The sequence below is a fragment of the Hypomesus nipponensis genome, chromosome 12 (genome assembly GCF_054491055.1).
Source record: "Hypomesus nipponensis isolate SF chromosome 12, ASM5449105v1, whole genome shotgun sequence".
Taxonomy (NCBI): Eukaryota; Metazoa; Chordata; class Actinopteri; order Osmeriformes; family Osmeridae; genus Hypomesus; species Hypomesus nipponensis.
The window spans coordinates 6,823,337-6,841,475 of record NC_140372.1 but is presented as its reverse complement, the minus strand read 5'-3'; the positions used below and the strand labels follow the sequence as shown (position 1 = coordinate 6,841,475).

Sequence of the window (18,139 nt, the reverse complement as noted above, 5' to 3'; positions counted from 1 at the left end):
AAGGTCCAATACTTATATACAGTGAGTTTATTCGATGGTGACGTCTGCACTTCTTGCCATGGTAACATAGATGGGGCGGAGTCATGATGGTTGGACGTTTTACAATGATCAGCTTTCATAAAAAAATGGAACTGGCCTATGTTTGAATCATTGCACCGTTAACATGGGATAATACTACTAAATCCACTACTACATCCACATTCTACTAAATACAATCCTTATTTGAATACGATTTATTTCACTTTTTGTCAGACAGGATTTTATGCATCAAGTAGAGATGTATCACAGGATTTGAGGAATTACTCTCTGCGGGTGGCTGACTTGAGCAATCTATTCCACAAGAATTAAGCAACGATATGACAATTTAGCAGACACTTTTATCCAAAGTAACGCACAAGCTTGTGTACAACTACTTTAGCCTGAAGACTGCAACAACATTTGCAGCAGCTTGAAGAAGAAATAACCCACATAGCCTTGCACCTTTAAGGCCTTGCACTCTCTGGCCAAGGTGACCTTGTTTGAAGACTAATTAAACCATCTGTGTGACAAGATGTCAGTTGTTGCATCTATGAATGATTAACCAGTTCCAGTTGACATCCTAACTACTAACCCTTGTCTCAAGGTCCTTTCTCAAGTCTTAACTCCCGTTTACTTCACTTTCAGTGCAGTCACGTCAAAGTCTAACTGGAGGAAGGCAGATTCAACCAACATCACTGGCCTTCATATCTCATGATGTTGTCCAGCATTGATTTTCACTATCAGTAAGAATAAGTGAAGAATGTTCCATCATGCATGATGACAGCAGAGATGCTGGGCTACAAATGAGAACAAATTACACCTGTTTGTCAGTGAACAGAAAACAGAATGCAATTCAATGCAATTCAATGCAATATAACACAATTCAATAGATACTTAGTGCACATCAGGTACTAGGAAAATTGTGCTAACAACAGCAGGTTTACGGGGACATTTTTATTCTTAAATGGTTTAGGAAATGAATAGCCTTACACAGAACTGACAGAATATGCACTAGAGTGTGAAAACACAATAGGTTGTTTCTAAGGGTTTGTCTGTCAGTTCTTGTAAGATACTTGATGACCAGATGGACAGATAACAGCACATCAGGTAAAATGTGTGTCTACGTTTGGAGCGGGAAGGGGGGCATGCCAACAGCATGTGTGTACTAAAAATACATCCAATTCTATTTACATGCTGTGAGCCAGATCCTAAGGGTTGCCATGGAAACTATCACGTTCCAGTCCCCACTGAGGTAGCAGTAGGACAGTTTGTATCCCTTACTTTGAATACTGCCCCCTAGTGTGCAGTCAGCTGTCACCTCTTGAAACAGATCTATGTACATCCCATCAAAGCACTTTGTTTTTACCTTGCCAGGCTCCCCTCTCATCACACCCTTAATCCCCCCCATCCCCCAGACTCATAGGCCAGCCTCAAAGGGAGAGACTGCGCTGGTGAACAAATTAGCCCATTGTGATGGCAACACTCTGTATTTGCATAGCAATTCTCATAGGTACAAAGACACTACCTGAGTCCTTCATACCCTGTTGTCTTTCAGACACTCAGACAATCCAGATCCCTGTCAGGGACCTCCAGAAGCTGCAATGTTTTCATAATAGTGCTGCCATGATTCTGATCAGAGTGCAGAGGAATCCTCACATCGCCCCCATTTTGGCTTTTCTGCCCAAATCCCCTGTCTCCTAAAAGATTGAATTCAAACTCTTATCTGAAAAAGCTGCTTGCATACCAAACACAACCCCCATTGTTACCGAGAGTGCCTAAACTTTGCCCATACACTTGGGACTCAAATGATTATCACAGGTCTTGTTCAGTAGTAGATAGAGTAGTAGTAAATTCTTCTGATAAAACTCTATTTTAGAGGTCTAACCCTGGTATTTCAATACCAAAGGCCAGGGTTATTCAGGGGATACGAAGACATGCTGACCTTTAATTAATTGTATATATTGGGGGTATCAATAGTCAAATGTCAACTCCTGTTCCTGGATTTATTTTGATTTTACATGTAACTTTTTGTTGTTTATATATTTATATAAATATAGATTTTGATACATCTTGGGAGGTAACATCCATTCCAGAACAAGTTTAATTAAAGGACCATGACCCTGAATACTGGTGCAATACAATTCAACACAAAATATAAAATGACCTCCAGCATTACTGTTGAAATGTTATTTATTTTAGAACCACAATTTCACAATCAGGACACCCCAAATACATCTCAATGCCTCATCACAAGTATCACAGCAGCCAGATTAGGATGGACTGTAACATAGCTGTTAGAGAGGTAAGTGCACTCTGGGGATCTCGGGGTAGCTTCTCTGCCTCAATAGTATGTTTCTTTTTCCACCCAACCTGTACAAAGACAACATCAGAGAAGGTAAAAAATATGTAATTTAGAAATAATCTGCCATGGTCTTGTAATTGCATCAACAGGTTGTTATGTGGTCAAGCTATAAAGTGACTGTTTCGAGCCATCAGTTATCTGGGTAGAGTATCTATCCTGACAGAGCTTGCTGTGCTGGGATCAGTACCACAGCCCTCTCCATAAGTGAATAGTTATGCTCAGAGATCTGTGAAGATTAGTTCAGTCAACTGAAGTAAGATCAGCAGGCAGAACACGGAACAATCTTTTTTTTTTTTTTTTTACAGAACTCTCTTACACCATCTTGCATTGCAGTCAATAAATGGGGTAGATGAAATTTGACATACCTCCTGGGTTGCGTCGCATGACGTATCTCCGGCCTTCATCGTAGAGGAAGATGAGCAGAGAGTAGGGGAGAGCACAGAACCACCAGCAAGGTCTATGAAGAGAAACCAGGGTAAAACATGTAATTATGTATGTGTCAAGTTTTATAGGACAATAAAAAAGACAGAAAGCCTAAATGAGAAGGAGCGAAATTGGCTCATTAGAACATTCCATAAAATCTACACTGTGATCAAAAACAACCAAAACTACTTTCTAATAAACTGAAGGACCACATTGGTCCGTACTTACTTGAGTGGGTACATTCGGAGGGCAACATCCATTCCAGGGCAATAAGACAGGAAGGCAGCCAGGGCTGTCTCCTCAAACAGACCAAAGATCAGGATCTTGTTCCTGAGGTTGGAAAGATGGACCAATTTATTAAATATGTGACAATTCCAAGGCCTATATTGATGTAGTTGTAAAAGAGTACATGGATAGTGGTTCAGCCATGTGCCCTTAGATAAACAAATTCACCAATAACTGTAGGAAACCATGGTATACATTTGTACTCACTTCATTCCCTGTTGAAGGATGGAATTCCTCCTGGTCTTACAGATGATCAGATCGGCCCACTGGACGACCACGATGCTGGCAAAGAAGGCTGTGTGGCAGGTAAACTCCACAATCTTTCTGCCCTCATATGTCTGAATGATGGAAGGATGGTAAAGAAGTAGTTGTAAAATATGCATATCAAATCAGAATAACTGTAACAAATCATATAATATCATAACCCTTTTTTATCTACAGTTAGTGACATGGACATATTTGACATTAGTCATGTGAACTAATGTGAACGTATACTAACCCACTGCTGTCCATAACTGTCCTGCATGTCGTTCATGTCTTTGTTGTCCCAGTTAACTCTCAGGCCCAGCAGGTCCATAGGGAAGAATCCATTCTCAGCCAGGATGACAAAGTAGGAAAAGAACCCGGCCGTGGCCTGAATCATACCTGTGAGAAAAGAGAGATTAGATAGCATTTAATGTGATGTCAGCATTAGACTCCATGAATGTAAACATGACAAGAAGATGCAATGGCTATTGTAAAACCAGTATCAAGAGCAACAAAAAAATATAAAGAACTGAAATAGTTCCACAATGTAATAACTTGAGCATTTACCAATTTGACCATAGGCTATGCTGATGAGTCTCTCATTGACCAGTTTGTCTGTTTTGGGGTTTCTGGGCTGTCTCTTCATGATGTCACTCTCAGCTTCTTCATAGGCCAGGGAGATAGCAGGAACCTAGAAGATATGGATCACAATCAGAGTCTTAAACTATGGTCACTTCTTGTATTTGCAATATCCCAAAAGTTCAAAGGAACCATGTCTTTCATACACAGGTTAAACTATATATCAATAGATCTTCTGCTGAAGAGCGTCTGCTAAATGACTACATGTAAAATGACTAAATGTAGATCTTCACCATGTCAGTTCCCAGGTCAATACAAAGGATGGTGACGGTTCCCAGTGGCAGTGGAATATCAGCAATGATGAAGAGAAGGAAAGGTGATATTTCTGGAATGTTACTTGTTAGGGTGTAGGCAATGGACTTCTTTAAGTTGTCAAAGATCAGACGACCTGAGGTAAGATGGAGATATGAGGGAAGGTGTTAGTGGTTAAAGATGATTAGATGACCTCTCGAAATAAAAATGATCTTCAGAGCTAATTACCTTCTTCTACCCCAGTCACAATGGAGGCAAAGTTGTCATCCAGAAGGATCATGTCAGCAGCCTGCTTGGAGACGTCTGATCCAGCAATTCCCATGGCAACACCAATGTCAGCCTTCTTCAGGGCAGGAGAATCGTTCACACCATCTCCTGTCACAGCTACAATCGCACCCTGTGTATTGGGGACAGTACTGATCTGAGCTCTCATTCATTGTTTTTTATATATTTCAGAAGGATAACTCAATTTAGGATTGATGTGTTTGGTCATTAATTATTGTTACCTGACGCTGGCACCCTTCTACAATGATCAGTTTCTGCTGAGGTGAAGTTCTGGCAAACACGATCTCAGTGTGGTGGGCCAGAATGTTGTCCAACTGCTCTGATGTTAGTTCCTTCAGATCACCACCATGGACCACACAAGCCTTGGCATCTCTGAAATGTCAACCACCAAAACATATAGGGGGGTACTGTGCATGTCTAACAAAACAGAAGGCTTTCTTATTCATGTCCAGGGACATACCTTGGGTTAACCTCTGTAACTGGAATGTTCAGGCGAGCGGCAATGTCCTCAACAGTCTCATTTCCCTCCGATATGATACCTACACTCTTGGCAATGGCCTTAGCTGTGATTGGATGATCACCAGTCACCATGATGACCTGAAGGAGGTGAATAACTTTTCAGATAGGATAACATTGATACGATGAAGAACAAATCAGTATCTGACAGATTCAATTTTAAGGCTGTCATGTGGATGTATTAAGTTGCAGAGAAGTTGCAGTCCAACCTTAATTCCAGCACTCCTGCACTTGCCCACAGCATCAGGCACAGCTGCACGAGGAGGATCAATCATGGACATGAGGCCAATAAAGCACAGGTTCTCAGTGGGGAAGTTCATCTCCTCTGTATCAAATTCAAAACCTTCAGCAAACTGGTCATCAGGAAGAAGAAGTTGGCAGAAACCTGAAACACACACGTACACTTAGTCAATTCTTCAGTCTTCAGTTCAATCAATCCAAAATATCGAAAGTCTTTGGCAGCATTGATGTTTTAAAATTAATGTGTCGGGGCTCTTACCCAGAACTCTCTCTCCAAGTCCCCCAAGTTCAATGTAGGCATTCTGGAAGGCATCTTTCATCTCATCATCCAATGGCAGCTCTTTTCCGTGGAGCAAAATGGTTGAACAGCGGTCCAGGATTCTCTCCGGGGCTCCCTTCATCACTAGCAGGTGCTTGGCTTCTCCTGACTTGGAGTTCTTATGGATGGAAAGCTGAAGAATAGAGGAATAATTATATCTGTAGGTGCATTTAAATCTCAAAAGACATCATTTTTTTTGTTGATTATAAAATAATGTATATAATTGTTGTATCAATGAAATCATAGACCACATTTACATGCAAAATGTTTGATCATTCAAAATCAATCCATTCGCAATGGACAATCCGAACCAACTGTTCACAACTGAATTCATGAGCTTTGCTGTTGTGTATTTGTTTCCTGTAGGTGTCAAGAAGTTATCATTTTATTTATTTCGCAAAAGAGATTGACAAATAGAGAGTGGCAACATGAAGCAATGACTACAAATACAGCAGATCAATGAATCCAGCAATGGCTCCATTTGGGTAAAACTGTTAATTATGCGGTGTTTATCTAAGGGGATTTAATGTATAATCAACTTTATTTATTTCATTACCTGGTATTTGTTGGTGGAGTTGAATGGTATTTCAGCTATGGCGGGATTCTTTTCTCTCATTTGTTTGACAGAGCCACAGCACAGCTCAATACACTTCAGCAGGGCAGATTCTGAGGCATCACCAGCTACATCTCTCTGTGAAGTCACAAGGATTTAGAGGAGTTGGATTTAAATTCTCAAAAGAGCTATACAATGTTTTTATCATCAATAGTACATACAATGTCTAAGATGGTGGATAGAGCTACTAGGAACATCAGTCTGGGAAATTACTTTCAAGATTGGGACATTTGTCTGCTCTGCCAGGAAGACAGCACGGTTGCAGAGACCAGCAATTCCAGCCAGGGCAGCCCAGGTGGCAGAGCTCTTGTCGAAGGAGGTCCCACTCTGGTTCTCAGTAGTGTCAGCTTCATGGATCTGGTTGTCAAACCACATGTGGGCCACAGTCATCCTGTTCTGGGTCAGGGTGCCAGTCTTGTCGGAGCAGATGGTGGAGGTGGAACCAAGGGTCTCCACAGCTTCAAGGTTCTTCACCAAGCAGTTCTTCTTGGCCATACGCTTGGCAGTCAGAGTCAAACACACCTATAGCAGAAAGCAGAGCAATAGAACATGTGATTAATATAAAACTACTAGACCAGGATAATTGCAATGTTACTCTTTACTTTTGATAATCATCAATACTCACAGTGACTGTAGCCAGTAGACCTTCTGGCACGTTGGCAACAATGATTCCAATGAGGAAGATGACAGCCTCCAGCCAGCCATATCCCAGGATGAGGGAGAGGATAAAGAAGGACACACCCAGGAAGACAGCAACACCAGTGATGATGTGGATGAAGTGCTCAATCTCTTTGGCAATGGGAGTTTTACCGCCTTCCAGGCTTGAGGCAAGAGAAGCGATACGACCCATAACTGTGCGATCCCCGGTGTTGATGACAATACCTTTGGCAGTGCCTTAAAAAAACATGAACACAATTGTCTGAATAATTGAAATATCACAGAATACTTTTGAAAGGGCATTAGATTTGAACAATTTTAAATCAGTATCAGGCTGATTTGGTTTGGCATTCTATAGCTTTTAAGAATTGTTTTTGTGCAAGTCATTGAACTGTGTACCTTCAACACAGTTGGTGGAAAAAAAGGCAATGTTTCTTGTCTCCAGGGGGTTCTCATTGGAAAATTCAGGAGTACGTGTTTGGGGCTCTGATTCACCAGTGAGCGAGGAGTTGTCCACCTGAGTGAGATGAGATATTCCCCAGTTATGTCTATGAATGATCTTAAGTTTGGTAGCATTGAACATTAGATCAAAAGACCCACCTTGCATCCTTGGGCAGAGGTGATACGTAGATCAGCTGGTATCCTGTCTCCTCCTTTCACCTCCACCAGATCTCCAATCACCACCTCCTCAGCATTGATGTTCTTCTTCTCACCATCACGGATAACTAGGGCTTGCTAAAAGGCAGGAAAAACATGTTTCCCTTGTGAATTTAGAAGCTCATACAGTCGGTAGGTCCGTATGCATATTATTTCACCTAAAATTTCACATCCGATATGAAGCGGTACCTGTGGGACCAGGTTTTTGAAGGAATCCATGATCTTCGAGCTCTTCGCCTCTTGGTAGTAGGAGAAACATCCAGTGATGATGACCACACCCGTAAGCACCACACCCAGATACAACTGTGACAGAGATTAAGATGTTTAAAAAAATACAAGCTCAACAGTAAGAAAGAAAATGTACTTAATAAAGGTAGTAAATATTTACATTGTCATTAACTGGCTCATCCTCAGAGGCTGCCTGGATACCGTAAGCCAGTAAACAGAGAATGGCACCAATCCACAGTAACATGGAAAAACCTCCAAATAGCTGCCTGCAGAACTTGACCCACTCAGGGGTGGTGGGGGGAGGAGTCAGAGCATTGGGACCGTCTCGGGCCAGGACCTCCTTTGCACGGGATGAAGAGAGACCCTGGATCCAGGTAAGGGCAGGGGGGTGAAGGATAGAGCAGGAAAGGAGAGAGCAGGAAAGAGGAGTAAAAGGGAAGGATTGTACCACCTTGGTTTTTAGAACTGGATGAACAGGTAAGGCGAGTCATTCCATACTCCTTCCCCTCTCCTCTTTTCTGCTTACTGCCAGTATATAAAGTTCCTTTGTGAATGCTGCCGTTGTTCTTGAAATTCAGCCTAATCGTCAGATCAAATAGCGGACCATTATCTGTCCACCATCTCTGTAGTGGTGTATTATAGTTTTTGATAGTCTACCTCCTTTGTGCCTTACTTATGTGGGAACATAATGTTGATAAATCAAAATTTAAAAACTGCTTCATCATAAATATGAAAGTACATGTCATGCTTGACTACATGACTGAATTTCTGCCGGGACACTCGAGGAGGCCGTGGGAAATAAACTCCAAATTTGACCCTTGTTAGTTAATAACCTGATCAGAAGACTCAACGAATACTCTTTTATTCAGTTATCTGCAAACCCTGCTAAAAGTCTGGATTATAGTGATAGCCTCTTACTTACTTTCCCAACCCGAAACTCTAAATCCATGTTACCTTAGTTTCTGCTTAGTGTCAAACACAGGCAGTAAAATGTGTAAAACTAAACCTTTTATTAGAGAAAACTGTCAGAGGCTATATCTGTTCTTTCTCTGTTTTGCAGTTTGTAATGAAATAAAACATGATGTTTAAGAAAATGTAAAAAAAAAAATTGATACATATTATGAAAATGTTACTTGTTCTGTACCCAGCCGATGCATTTCCCTTAGAAGCACATTCATAGCATGCTCAAAACATTTGTGGGCCATTGAAATTGTATTGTTTGACCTTGTGCACTAACCTCCATGAGCTTAAAGGATTGCAGTTTACCGGAAACTCTACCGCTAGCACACTGACTAGTTTTCAACAAAGAATGCAGTACACACACACACACACATAGACTCACCCTGCTTATGTCTGTGCCATATTTCCTGTGAAGTTCATCCAAGGTCAGTTTATGGTCATCCTACAAATGGAGAGGTTAACGGTTAAATTTTAATGGTGGACATATAACTTTCTGGTTAGAAAGTCAACCTATAGTTGAAAATTCACGAATATTTTTTTGAATCGGAAATTTCTATTAAAATGATTTAATCCTGGAAATTTACCAAATACAGATCCTGCTTACCAGATCAACCTCCTTCTTCAGTTCCTCCAAGTCCTTTTCACTTTTTTTTCCTTTCTTAACTTTTCCGTTGTCATCAGTTGCTGCCAATTTGTAGTCATCTTTCCCCTTCTTCATTAATGAAGAGGAAATAACAGAGGTGAGAGACTGCTCATTTTCCATCTGTCTAGTAGATAGAACAATGCTGTATTGTAGTGAGGTGTCTTGTGTGTGTAAGAGAGCTCAAATATTGAAAATACGAAGACAAACTTACTCCATGCCCCATAGCTGCAACTTAGTCCAAAGTAATATGTTTTCCTCTAGTAGTGAGAACTCCACCTGCAAGCCGACCACACTTGTCCCTCTTTCCGTTCTTCCTCAGATTTCCCAGAGCTTCGTGGATGGTTGACTAAGCTTTGCCTACCTTTATACCCAACAGGATCCAATGCCCAAAGAGGAGGTGCTCCAGGAAAATGACGAAGGTGAGTGGAGGGGGCTGTTAATTTATTTATTTATGCAACCTTCACCTGTACAGGTAGGTCATTTTGACGACAAGCACTCTGAATGAAAGAATCCTTGTTTAACGTTTACAGTAGAAACAATGTAGTGTGGGTGGGAAAGAGAGAGAATGACAAAGATAGAGAGATATACAGATTTGATACAGATATATGAATGATGAGTGAGGGTATCTTCATTAAGAATTGTAGATAATGATGATACATTACAACATCTAAACTGCAATAAGTTTTGGGCATAAAACTGTACGTTTTATTACACTTGGGGCTTTGTACTTATTGACACTTGCTACAAGTTTATGTTTGCTATTCATACAAAAGCAGTTGGGTAGCCACGTCAAACTTGGTGTGGGCCTCAAGGGCATCTAGTTCTGGTTTTAGGTGTATTTTATTATAACATTTGAAATTGACAGAGACATGTTCAAGAAAGACATGAGGGAAGACATATTTCATAACTCAATTTGGATTCTTTACTTTAATTTTATGCAAAACTACACCTGGATATTCAGTTACAAAGATGAGTAGAAAAGGTGAATGTACACTATTCAAATGTTCACTCAGACAGCCTGACCCTTTGGCTTGACAGAACTGAAGGTTGCTGATATTTGGATGTCTGTAGTATTTATTGACCACAAGTCAATAAATGTCTCTGTATGTGTAATGCAGCAGTATTCATTCATTCATTCATTTATTTTAAGGATCATTTCCCTGAAGACAGATTCTAATAATTCAAGAGTTACTGTTAAAGTGCTATTTATTTTACAATCACAAAGTCACAATCAGAACACCCCAAATGCATCTCAGAGCCATATTGCAATGCTCACTGTATCACAGCAGTCAGATTTGAAAGTACTGTAATACCTAGTTGTTTGCGGAGTGGAATCTGGGGATCTCGGGGCAGCCTCTCTGCCTCAATAGTATGTTTCTTTTTCCACCCAACCTAGAAAAAGACAACATCAGAGAGACAGTATTTAGAATTGTATGATGATCAAAAATCTTTATCTGATTGTTTTGCGGTTATCAACTTATGTTTTATGTCTAACAACCTGAATATCGACAAACGTATAGGGGAGACCAGGGTAAGATGTCACACTGTTCAGTTATGTCTTTTACTCTAAAACCATAAGGTAGGTTGTCAGAAGTCCAGTCAGATAATTGTTTGCCCTTGTGAGTTGATCTAATCTAGTGCCAAGTGAAAAAAGAATTACGCTGAGAGGGCAGTGCAGTCCCATATATTGGGTGTAATAATGGGGCAGACGTACCTCCTGGGTTGCGTCGCATGATGTACCTCCGAGTTTCATCATAGACAAAGATAAGCAGTGTGTAGGGGAAAGACCAGAACCACCAGGCAGGCCTGAGAAGAGAGAAGCGGACAACAAGTCCAAAGTGTTAAATCATAACACTTGTAGATGGGCAAAAAGCAACAAAAAAAAAAACTGAAAGAGAGAGAAAAAATATATTATGCAATATAAACATTTATTAGTTGTCTACTTACTTGAGTGGATACATTCTGAGAGCTACATCCATCCCAGGGCAGTAAGACAGGAAGGCAGCAAGGATTGTCTCTTCAAATATGCCAAAGATCAGAACCTTGTTCCTGAGATTTGAAAGATGGCCCATAGATATCATCATACTATGGCAGATATTGATGCTATGTGTACAAAGGGCATATGGACCTTTATCTAGCCAAGAAATACTGACAGATATAGAAAAGAAAGAAATCTGTGTGCTTGATTCTTACCTCATTCCCTGTTTAATGAAGGCATTCCTCCTGGTCTTGCAAACAATGAGACAGGCCCACTGGACGAGCACAATAGTGACAAAGAACGAAGTGTGGCACGTGAACTCCACAATCTTTCTGCTCTCGTGTGTCTGAGCAATGGAGTTGGAGATGACACATAACAGACGAAGGAATAACGTATGAGGAGTGTCAAATCAAATCAGCAACATCATGCTTTCTGCTGTCTGTAAAGCACATACAGGTTCGGCATGACACATGTTAAGGCATACTAACCCACTGCTGTCCATAACTGTCCTCCAAGTCATTCAGGTCTTTGTTTTCCCAGTTAATTCTAATGCCCAGCAGGTCCCAGGGGTAGAATCCATTCTCAGCCAGGATGACAAAATAGACAAAGAACCCGGCTGTGGCCTGAATCACACCTGGAGGAAACAGAAAGAGGTAAAAAAAAGAAAGAAGGTTGCGTGAGATGTTAGTTCTCAGACTCTACACAAGTAAACATGATAAGAGGAAGTCACTTTGTCAATAAATCGGTGTCAACAGTGAAACAACATGTATTTGTGAAATCTGAAGACACAGTGGATAGAGATCCACAATTCAACAGATATTTACCAATTTGACCATAAGCCATGCTAATGAGTCGCTCGTTCACCAGCTTGTCTGTCACAGGGTTTCTGGGCTGTCTCTTCATGATGTCACTCTCAGCTTTTTCATAGGCCAAGGAGATAGCAGGAATCTGACAGGTAAGTATTAGATTGACAGTCAGATTTCAGTCGGATTTAAAATATATCCACTTATTTGAAAATGTATCTGGAAAAATGTCAGCAGTTCTTCACCATGTCTGTTCCCAGGTCGATACAGAGGATGGTGACCGTTCCCAGAGCTAGTGGAATTTCGGCAATGATAAAGAGGAGGAAGGGGGTAATCTCTGGAATGTTACTGGTCAAGGTGTAGGCAATGGACTTCTTTAGGTTGTCGAAGATCAGACGACCTGAGGTAAGATGGAGATATGAGGGTAGGTATTAGTTGTTACACATGGTTGCCAGGATGATTAGATGACCTATTGAAGTAACAATTATCTTCAGAGCTGCTATTACCTTCCTCAACACCAGTCACAATGGAGGCAAAGTTGTCATCCAAAAGGATCATGTCAGCAGCCTGTTTGGAGACGTCTGATCCAGCAATTCCCATGGCAACGCCAATGTCAGCCTTCTTCAGGGCAGGAGAATCGTTCACACCATCTCCTGTCACAGCTACAATTGCACCCTATGTATTGGGGACAGTACTAATCTGAGCCCTCATTCATTGGGTTTTTCCATTTATTTATTATGAAACAGATGACTCCGTTTTTGAAAGGATTTATGTGTTTGTGTCTGTGTTTGGTCATTAATTATAGTTACCTGGCGCTGGAAACCCTCCACAATGATGAGTTTCTGCTGAGGGGAAGTTCTGGCAAACACAATCTCAGTGTGGTGGGCCAGAATGTTGTCCAACTGCTCTGATGTTAGATCCTTCAGATCACCACCATGGACCACACAAGCTTTGGCATCTCTGAAAAGTTACCAAAACAATTATAACTATACTTTTTACAATATAATAAGAAAAATCATGAGGGGGGAATGTCCCTGTACTTACTGTAAGTCGCTCTGGAGCGTCTGCTAAATGACTAAATGTCATGAATACATAGTAAGGTGCTTATGTCTGATTAAATAAACATGACCATTAACAATGTCTAAGTACCTTGGGTTAACCTCTGTAACTGGAATTTTCAGGCGAGCAGCAATGTCCTCAACGGTCTCATTTCCCTCCGATATGATACCTACACTCTTGGCTATGGCCTTAGCTGTGATTGGATGATCACCAGTCACCATGATGACCTGTATGGGGGTATTGACTTTTAGTCAAATGTGATAACAGGAAGCGTAATCTATGTTTGCAAATTAATCGGAACAAGATAGGACTGTCTTGGTCTTATTATAATAGTACATGGATGAAGAAGAAACACCATATGCAAAGTGAGAGTCAAGTTTCAGAATCCAACCTTAATTCCAGCACTCTTGCACTTGCCCACAGCATCAGGCACAGCTGCACGGGGAGGATCAATCATGGACATGAGGCCAATAAAGCACAGGTTCTCAGTGGGGAAGTTCATCTCCTCTGTATCAAAGTCAAAGCCCTCAGCAAACTGATCATCAGGAAGAACAAAATGGCAGAAACCTGAGAAAACAGACAGACAAAGTTAATTCTAAAGTCTTCGGTTTAGTCTGAACAATGATCAACAGCATTGCTGCTTAATCATAGGATTGGTACCCAGCCCTTACCTAGAACTCTCTCTCCAAGTCCCCCAAGCGCAATGTAAGCATCCTGGAAGGCGTCTTTCATCTCATCGTCCAATGGCTGCTCTTTGCCGTGGATCAAGATGGTGGAGCAGCGGTCCAGGATCCTCTCAGGAGCTCCCTTCATCACTAGCAGGTGCTTGGACTCACTTGGCGTTGAATTTGTATGAACGGAGAGCTGCAAAAAAAAAAAAAAAGATTTAAACCATTTGACCCTAAAATGGGTAGCATTTAGTCCTTCATTGACTCAGCTGATTACCTGGTATTTGTTGGTGGAGTTGAATGGTATTTCAGCTATGGCGGGATGCTTTTCTCTCATTTGTTTGACAGAGCCACAGCACAGCTCAATACACTTCAGAAGGGCAGATTCTGAGGCATCACCAGCTACATCTCTCTGTGAAGTCACAAGGATTTAGAGGAGTTGGATTTAAATTCTTAAAAGAGCTATACAATGTTTGTACCATCAATAGTACATACAATGTCTAAGATGGTGGATAGAGCTACTAGGAATATCAGTCTGAGAAATTACTTTCAAGATTGGGACATTTGTCTGCTCTGCCAGGAAGACAGCACGGTTGCAGAGACCAGCAATTCTAGCTAGGGCAGCCCAGGTGGCAGAGCTCTTGTCGAAGGAGGTCCCACTCTGGTTCTCTGTAGTGTCAGCTTCATGGATCTGGTTGTCAAACCACATGTGGGCCACAGTCATCCTGTTCTGGGTCAGGGTGCCAGTCTTGTCGGAGCAGATGGTGGAGGTGGAACCAAGGGTCTCCACAGCTTCAAGGTTCTTCACCAAGCAGTTCTTCTTGGCCATACGCTTGGCGGTCAGCGTCAAACACACCTATAGCAGAAAGCAGAGCAATAGAACATGTGATTCATATAAAATTGCTAGACCAGGATATTTGCAATGTTACTCAACTTTTGATTTTCATCAATACTTACAGTGACTGTAGCCAGAAGACCTTCTGGCACGTTGGCAACAATGATTCCAATGAGGAAGATGACAGCCTCCAGCCAGCCATATCCCAGGATGAGGGAGAGGATAAAGAAGGACACACCCAGGAAGACAGCAACACCAGTGATGATGTGGATGAAGTGCTCAATCTCTTTGGCAATGGGAGTTTGACCACCTTCTAGGCTTGAGGCAAGAGAAGCGATACGACCCATAACTGTGCGATCACCGGTGTTGATGACAACACCTTTGGCAGTGCCTTAAGAAAAACCAAAAGGAAATTATGGTCTTGACGTGTTTGAAATATCATAGATATTCATCTAATGTTGAATGTCAAAGATTCGGACCATGTTTTTTCTGCATTTCCATGAATAAACCATTCGCTCTCTGTTGTGGTAATAATAATGGTTTATACAGTGTAAGAACTGTTCATGTGGCCAATCATTGAGTTGTGTACCTTCAACACAGTTGGTGGAAAAGAAAGCGATGTTCCTGGTCTCCAGGGGGTTGTCATTGGAAAATTCAGGGGTACGGGTTTGGGGCTCAGATTCACCAGTGAGCGAGGAGTTGTCCACCTGAGTGGAAAGAAACAATCCACAGTTAAGTCTCTCTGTATGATCTTTTTGAAAGGTTGGTGGTTTAGGAAATGTGATCAAAAGACCAACCTTGCATCCTTGGGCAGAGATGATACGTAGATCAGCTGGGATCCTGTCTCCTCCTTTCACCTCCACCAGATCTCCAATCACCACCTCCTCAGCATTGATGTTCTTCTTCTCACCATCACGGATAACTAAGGCTTGCTAAAAGGCAAAAAGGAAGTGAATCAGTCCATCGTACATCTGAAAGTTTACACACTGCCTGTAGGTCACCTGCATTACAACACACATGAAGCAGTACCTGTGGGACCAGTTTCTTGAAGGAATCCATGATTTTTGAACTCTTAGCCTCTTGGTAGTAGGAGAAACAGCCAGTGATGATGACGACTGCAGTGAGTACAACACCCAGATACAACTGAAAGGACAGAGAATAAAACATTCTTACACACTGCATCCAACAGTAACCCCAAACTATATCTGATATATTGTTTTAGAAGATATAATGTAATTGGCACATTTTTACATCCATCCTTACATTGTCATGGACTGGTTCACTCTCATAGGCCGCCTGGATTCCATAAGCCAGCAAACAGAGTATAGCACCAATCCATAGTAACATACAGAATCCTCCAAACAGCTGCCTGCAAAACTTGACCCATTCGGGGGTGGTGATAGGAGGAGTCAAGGCATTGGGACCATCACGGGCTAGGTACTCCTTGGCACGGGAACTAGAGAGACCCTGGATCCAGGTTGAAGAGATGAAGATGAAGGAGAAAGGGATGAGTGATGTTGGTAAGGGGTTAGAAAATTACCATTTGCACCCCTTTGGTTCCCCCCCGTCAGAAATGGGGAAAACAGGTAGGGTAAGCTACTCTTTACCCAAGCCCCACTTCTCTGCTTAATACATATAATAAGGATAATAATAATAATAATAATAATAAGAAGAAGAAGAAGAAGAAGAGTAATTTACACAAGAGTAATGTCTAACAATACACACATACACTGACTCACCCTGTTTGTGTCAGTGTCGTATTTCCTTTGGAGTTCATCAATGGTCAATTTATGATCATCCTAAAAACAAGAGGAGGTTTGCTGAGAGTGACATAAGAGTGATAATGATAGTAATAAAGTAGCATGGTAACTAAATGATCAACTGTAATCCAAAATTTGTAGTTTTCTGTCTGGGAAATGGGGTGGGAAATCTGGGATCACAAAATTAGTGATCCCAGAGTTATAAAGGGTCTCCCCCATCACCCCCCCCCCCCCCCTTATTTCGAACCTTACTGTAGTTACAACAGGGAAGATCTCATATTGGTGACCGACACAGGATGTTCCGTTTAAACAGCCCAAGGTAATACTATTACAAATCATATTTTGTTTTCAAACGTATAGGAATCTGTTTATCTATTAAAGTGCTATGGTAAGATTTGTTAACAAAACTCAACTGAAATCAACAATGGGTGCACGAGCGACTAGCCTACTTGAAAATACATTGTTGTGACAAACCATTACCTGGTTTATGCATCTGGAGATGCATCATATCTGCGTCATTGAATTCACCTCATAATTGAGTTTGATTTAAATTGAGTTGCACATGTCTTTTCACAAAATAATAGTGTTGTTGCTCACCAGATCAACCTCCTTCTTCAGTTCATCCAGGTCTTTTTCATTTTTCTTTCCATTCTTATGTTTCCCATTTTCATGAGTTGCGGACAGTTTGTAGTTAACTTTCCCCTTCTAAATCAAGACAATAACACAGATGAGATACTTCTCAATATCCATCTGCTACATCTATAACACACTGAACCTAAGCCACATAACAAAAACATTACTTTCTTTCAATTTAACAATGTTGTTATATTTATTTGTATAAATATTATGAAAAAAATTATTGTAAGATGATTGGAAGTTGCAGAGGGTTAGATCAGATGAAATCTTGATTTTGGAAAAATCTAAAATCCAAATTTAACATACTCCATGCCCCATGGTTGTAGCCCTGTAGCCACGCTACTTTTCGGTCCTTGTTGAGAGTACTCCACCAGAAAATCTTCCCCTGTTTGTCTTGCTCTCACTCTGTCCTCAGACTCTGGAGTTCCATGGATGGATGACTAAGGAGTGCCTACCTTTATACCTTTAAAATGTCCTGTTCCGTTTCCTTGGAGATGTAATCCAAGGAAATTAGGAAGGAGCATGAATGGGGGCCGCTAATTAGTTTATTTATGCAAACTTTACCTGTGCAGGTAGGTCATTTTGACAACACGCACTCTGAATGAAAGCATATTTGTTTAACGTTTACAGTAAAAATGTGGGGTGGCAAGAGGAGAGGGAGAGATGGAGAGATAAAGTCATGAAGGGTAACTCTATTATCTTTTATAAGTGCTAGAATGGTAAATGATGTATCATCTTGATAACGAAACAGTTAAAGCATTTAGCAGCATGATGCACATGCATGTATCTTTTGACAGGCATCTTTCTCATATGTTTATGTTCTCTTTCCAGACAATAATAGTTATCAAATGTACATCAATCATCTGAAGTTAAAAACTTAATCAAGGACAATCCCAGTTCCTGGCTTAGGTATATTTGAACATGACATTACAAAAGAAAGTAGTAATAAATTGATTGGTGGATCAATTGGTACTTCAAATGACTCATTAGATTGTTCACTTTCATTGCTTAGCCGTTGCTGGTAGAGTAGACTATTATGTTCAGATTAAAAGATAGT

The 18,139-nt window shown here is 41.0% G+C and overlaps 2 protein-coding genes across 2 annotated transcripts; both read right to left on the bottom strand.

Annotated features, from left to right (window-relative positions):
• Positions 1 to 2,190: 2,190 nt before the first annotated feature.
• Positions 2,191 to 9,662, bottom strand: LOC146260835 (sodium/potassium-transporting ATPase subunit alpha-1-like). The gene is made up of 22 exons (XM_084667790.1): positions 9,555 to 9,662; positions 9,305 to 9,412; positions 9,083 to 9,142; positions 7,901 to 8,104; positions 7,702 to 7,815; positions 7,456 to 7,590; positions 7,255 to 7,372; positions 6,824 to 7,092; positions 6,412 to 6,720; positions 6,142 to 6,276; positions 5,526 to 5,718; positions 5,236 to 5,411; positions 4,971 to 5,107; positions 4,732 to 4,882; positions 4,454 to 4,622; positions 4,207 to 4,361; positions 3,902 to 4,025; positions 3,588 to 3,733; positions 3,296 to 3,426; positions 3,032 to 3,133; positions 2,746 to 2,837; positions 2,191 to 2,388 (listed from the first exon to the last, which is right to left on the bottom strand). Exons 1-22 carry the CDS (start codon positions 9,564 to 9,566, stop codon positions 2,360 to 2,362), a joined length of 3,069 nt encoding a protein of 1,022 aa, XP_084523916.1. The 5' UTR covers positions 9,567 to 9,662; the 3' UTR covers positions 2,191 to 2,359.
• Positions 9,663 to 10,531: 869 nt separating this feature from the next.
• LOC146260834 (sodium/potassium-transporting ATPase subunit alpha-1-like) lies at positions 10,532 to 17,400 on the bottom strand. The gene is made up of 22 exons (XM_084667792.1): positions 17,389 to 17,400; positions 17,044 to 17,151; positions 16,426 to 16,485; positions 15,950 to 16,153; positions 15,716 to 15,829; positions 15,484 to 15,618; positions 15,276 to 15,393; positions 14,809 to 15,077; positions 14,399 to 14,707; positions 14,129 to 14,263; positions 13,855 to 14,047; positions 13,575 to 13,750; positions 13,274 to 13,410; positions 12,934 to 13,084; positions 12,631 to 12,799; positions 12,370 to 12,524; positions 12,146 to 12,269; positions 11,810 to 11,955; positions 11,537 to 11,667; positions 11,291 to 11,392; positions 11,058 to 11,149; positions 10,532 to 10,735 (listed from the first exon to the last, which is right to left on the bottom strand). Exons 1-22 carry the CDS (start codon positions 17,398 to 17,400, stop codon positions 10,707 to 10,709), a joined length of 3,069 nt encoding a protein of 1,022 aa, XP_084523918.1. The 3' UTR covers positions 10,532 to 10,706.
• Between the last annotated feature and the right edge of the window lie 739 nt (positions 17,401 to 18,139).

What these genes read in the sequence shown, in the direction of transcription:
- LOC146260835 (XM_084667790.1), bottom strand. An exon ending in ATGAGCCAGTTAATGACAAT is followed by an intron (nt 7,816 to 7,900) that starts GTAAATATTTAC and finishes TCTCTGTCACAG; the next exon opens with TTGTATCTGGGTGTGGTGCT. An exon ending in TGTGACTGGGGTAGAAGAAG is followed by an intron (nt 4,362 to 4,453) that starts GTAATTAGCTCT and finishes ATCTTACCTCAG; the next exon opens with GTCGTCTGATCTTTGACAAC.
- LOC146260834 (XM_084667792.1), bottom strand. An exon ending in TCGACCTGGGAACAGACATG is followed by an intron (nt 12,270 to 12,369) that starts GTGAAGAACTGC and finishes CTTACCTGTCAG; the next exon opens with ATTCCTGCTATCTCCTTGGC. An exon ending in CTCAGAATGTATCCACTCAA is followed by an intron (nt 11,150 to 11,290) that starts GTAAGTAGACAA and finishes CTCTCTTCTCAG; the next exon opens with GCCTGCCTGGTGGTTCTGGT.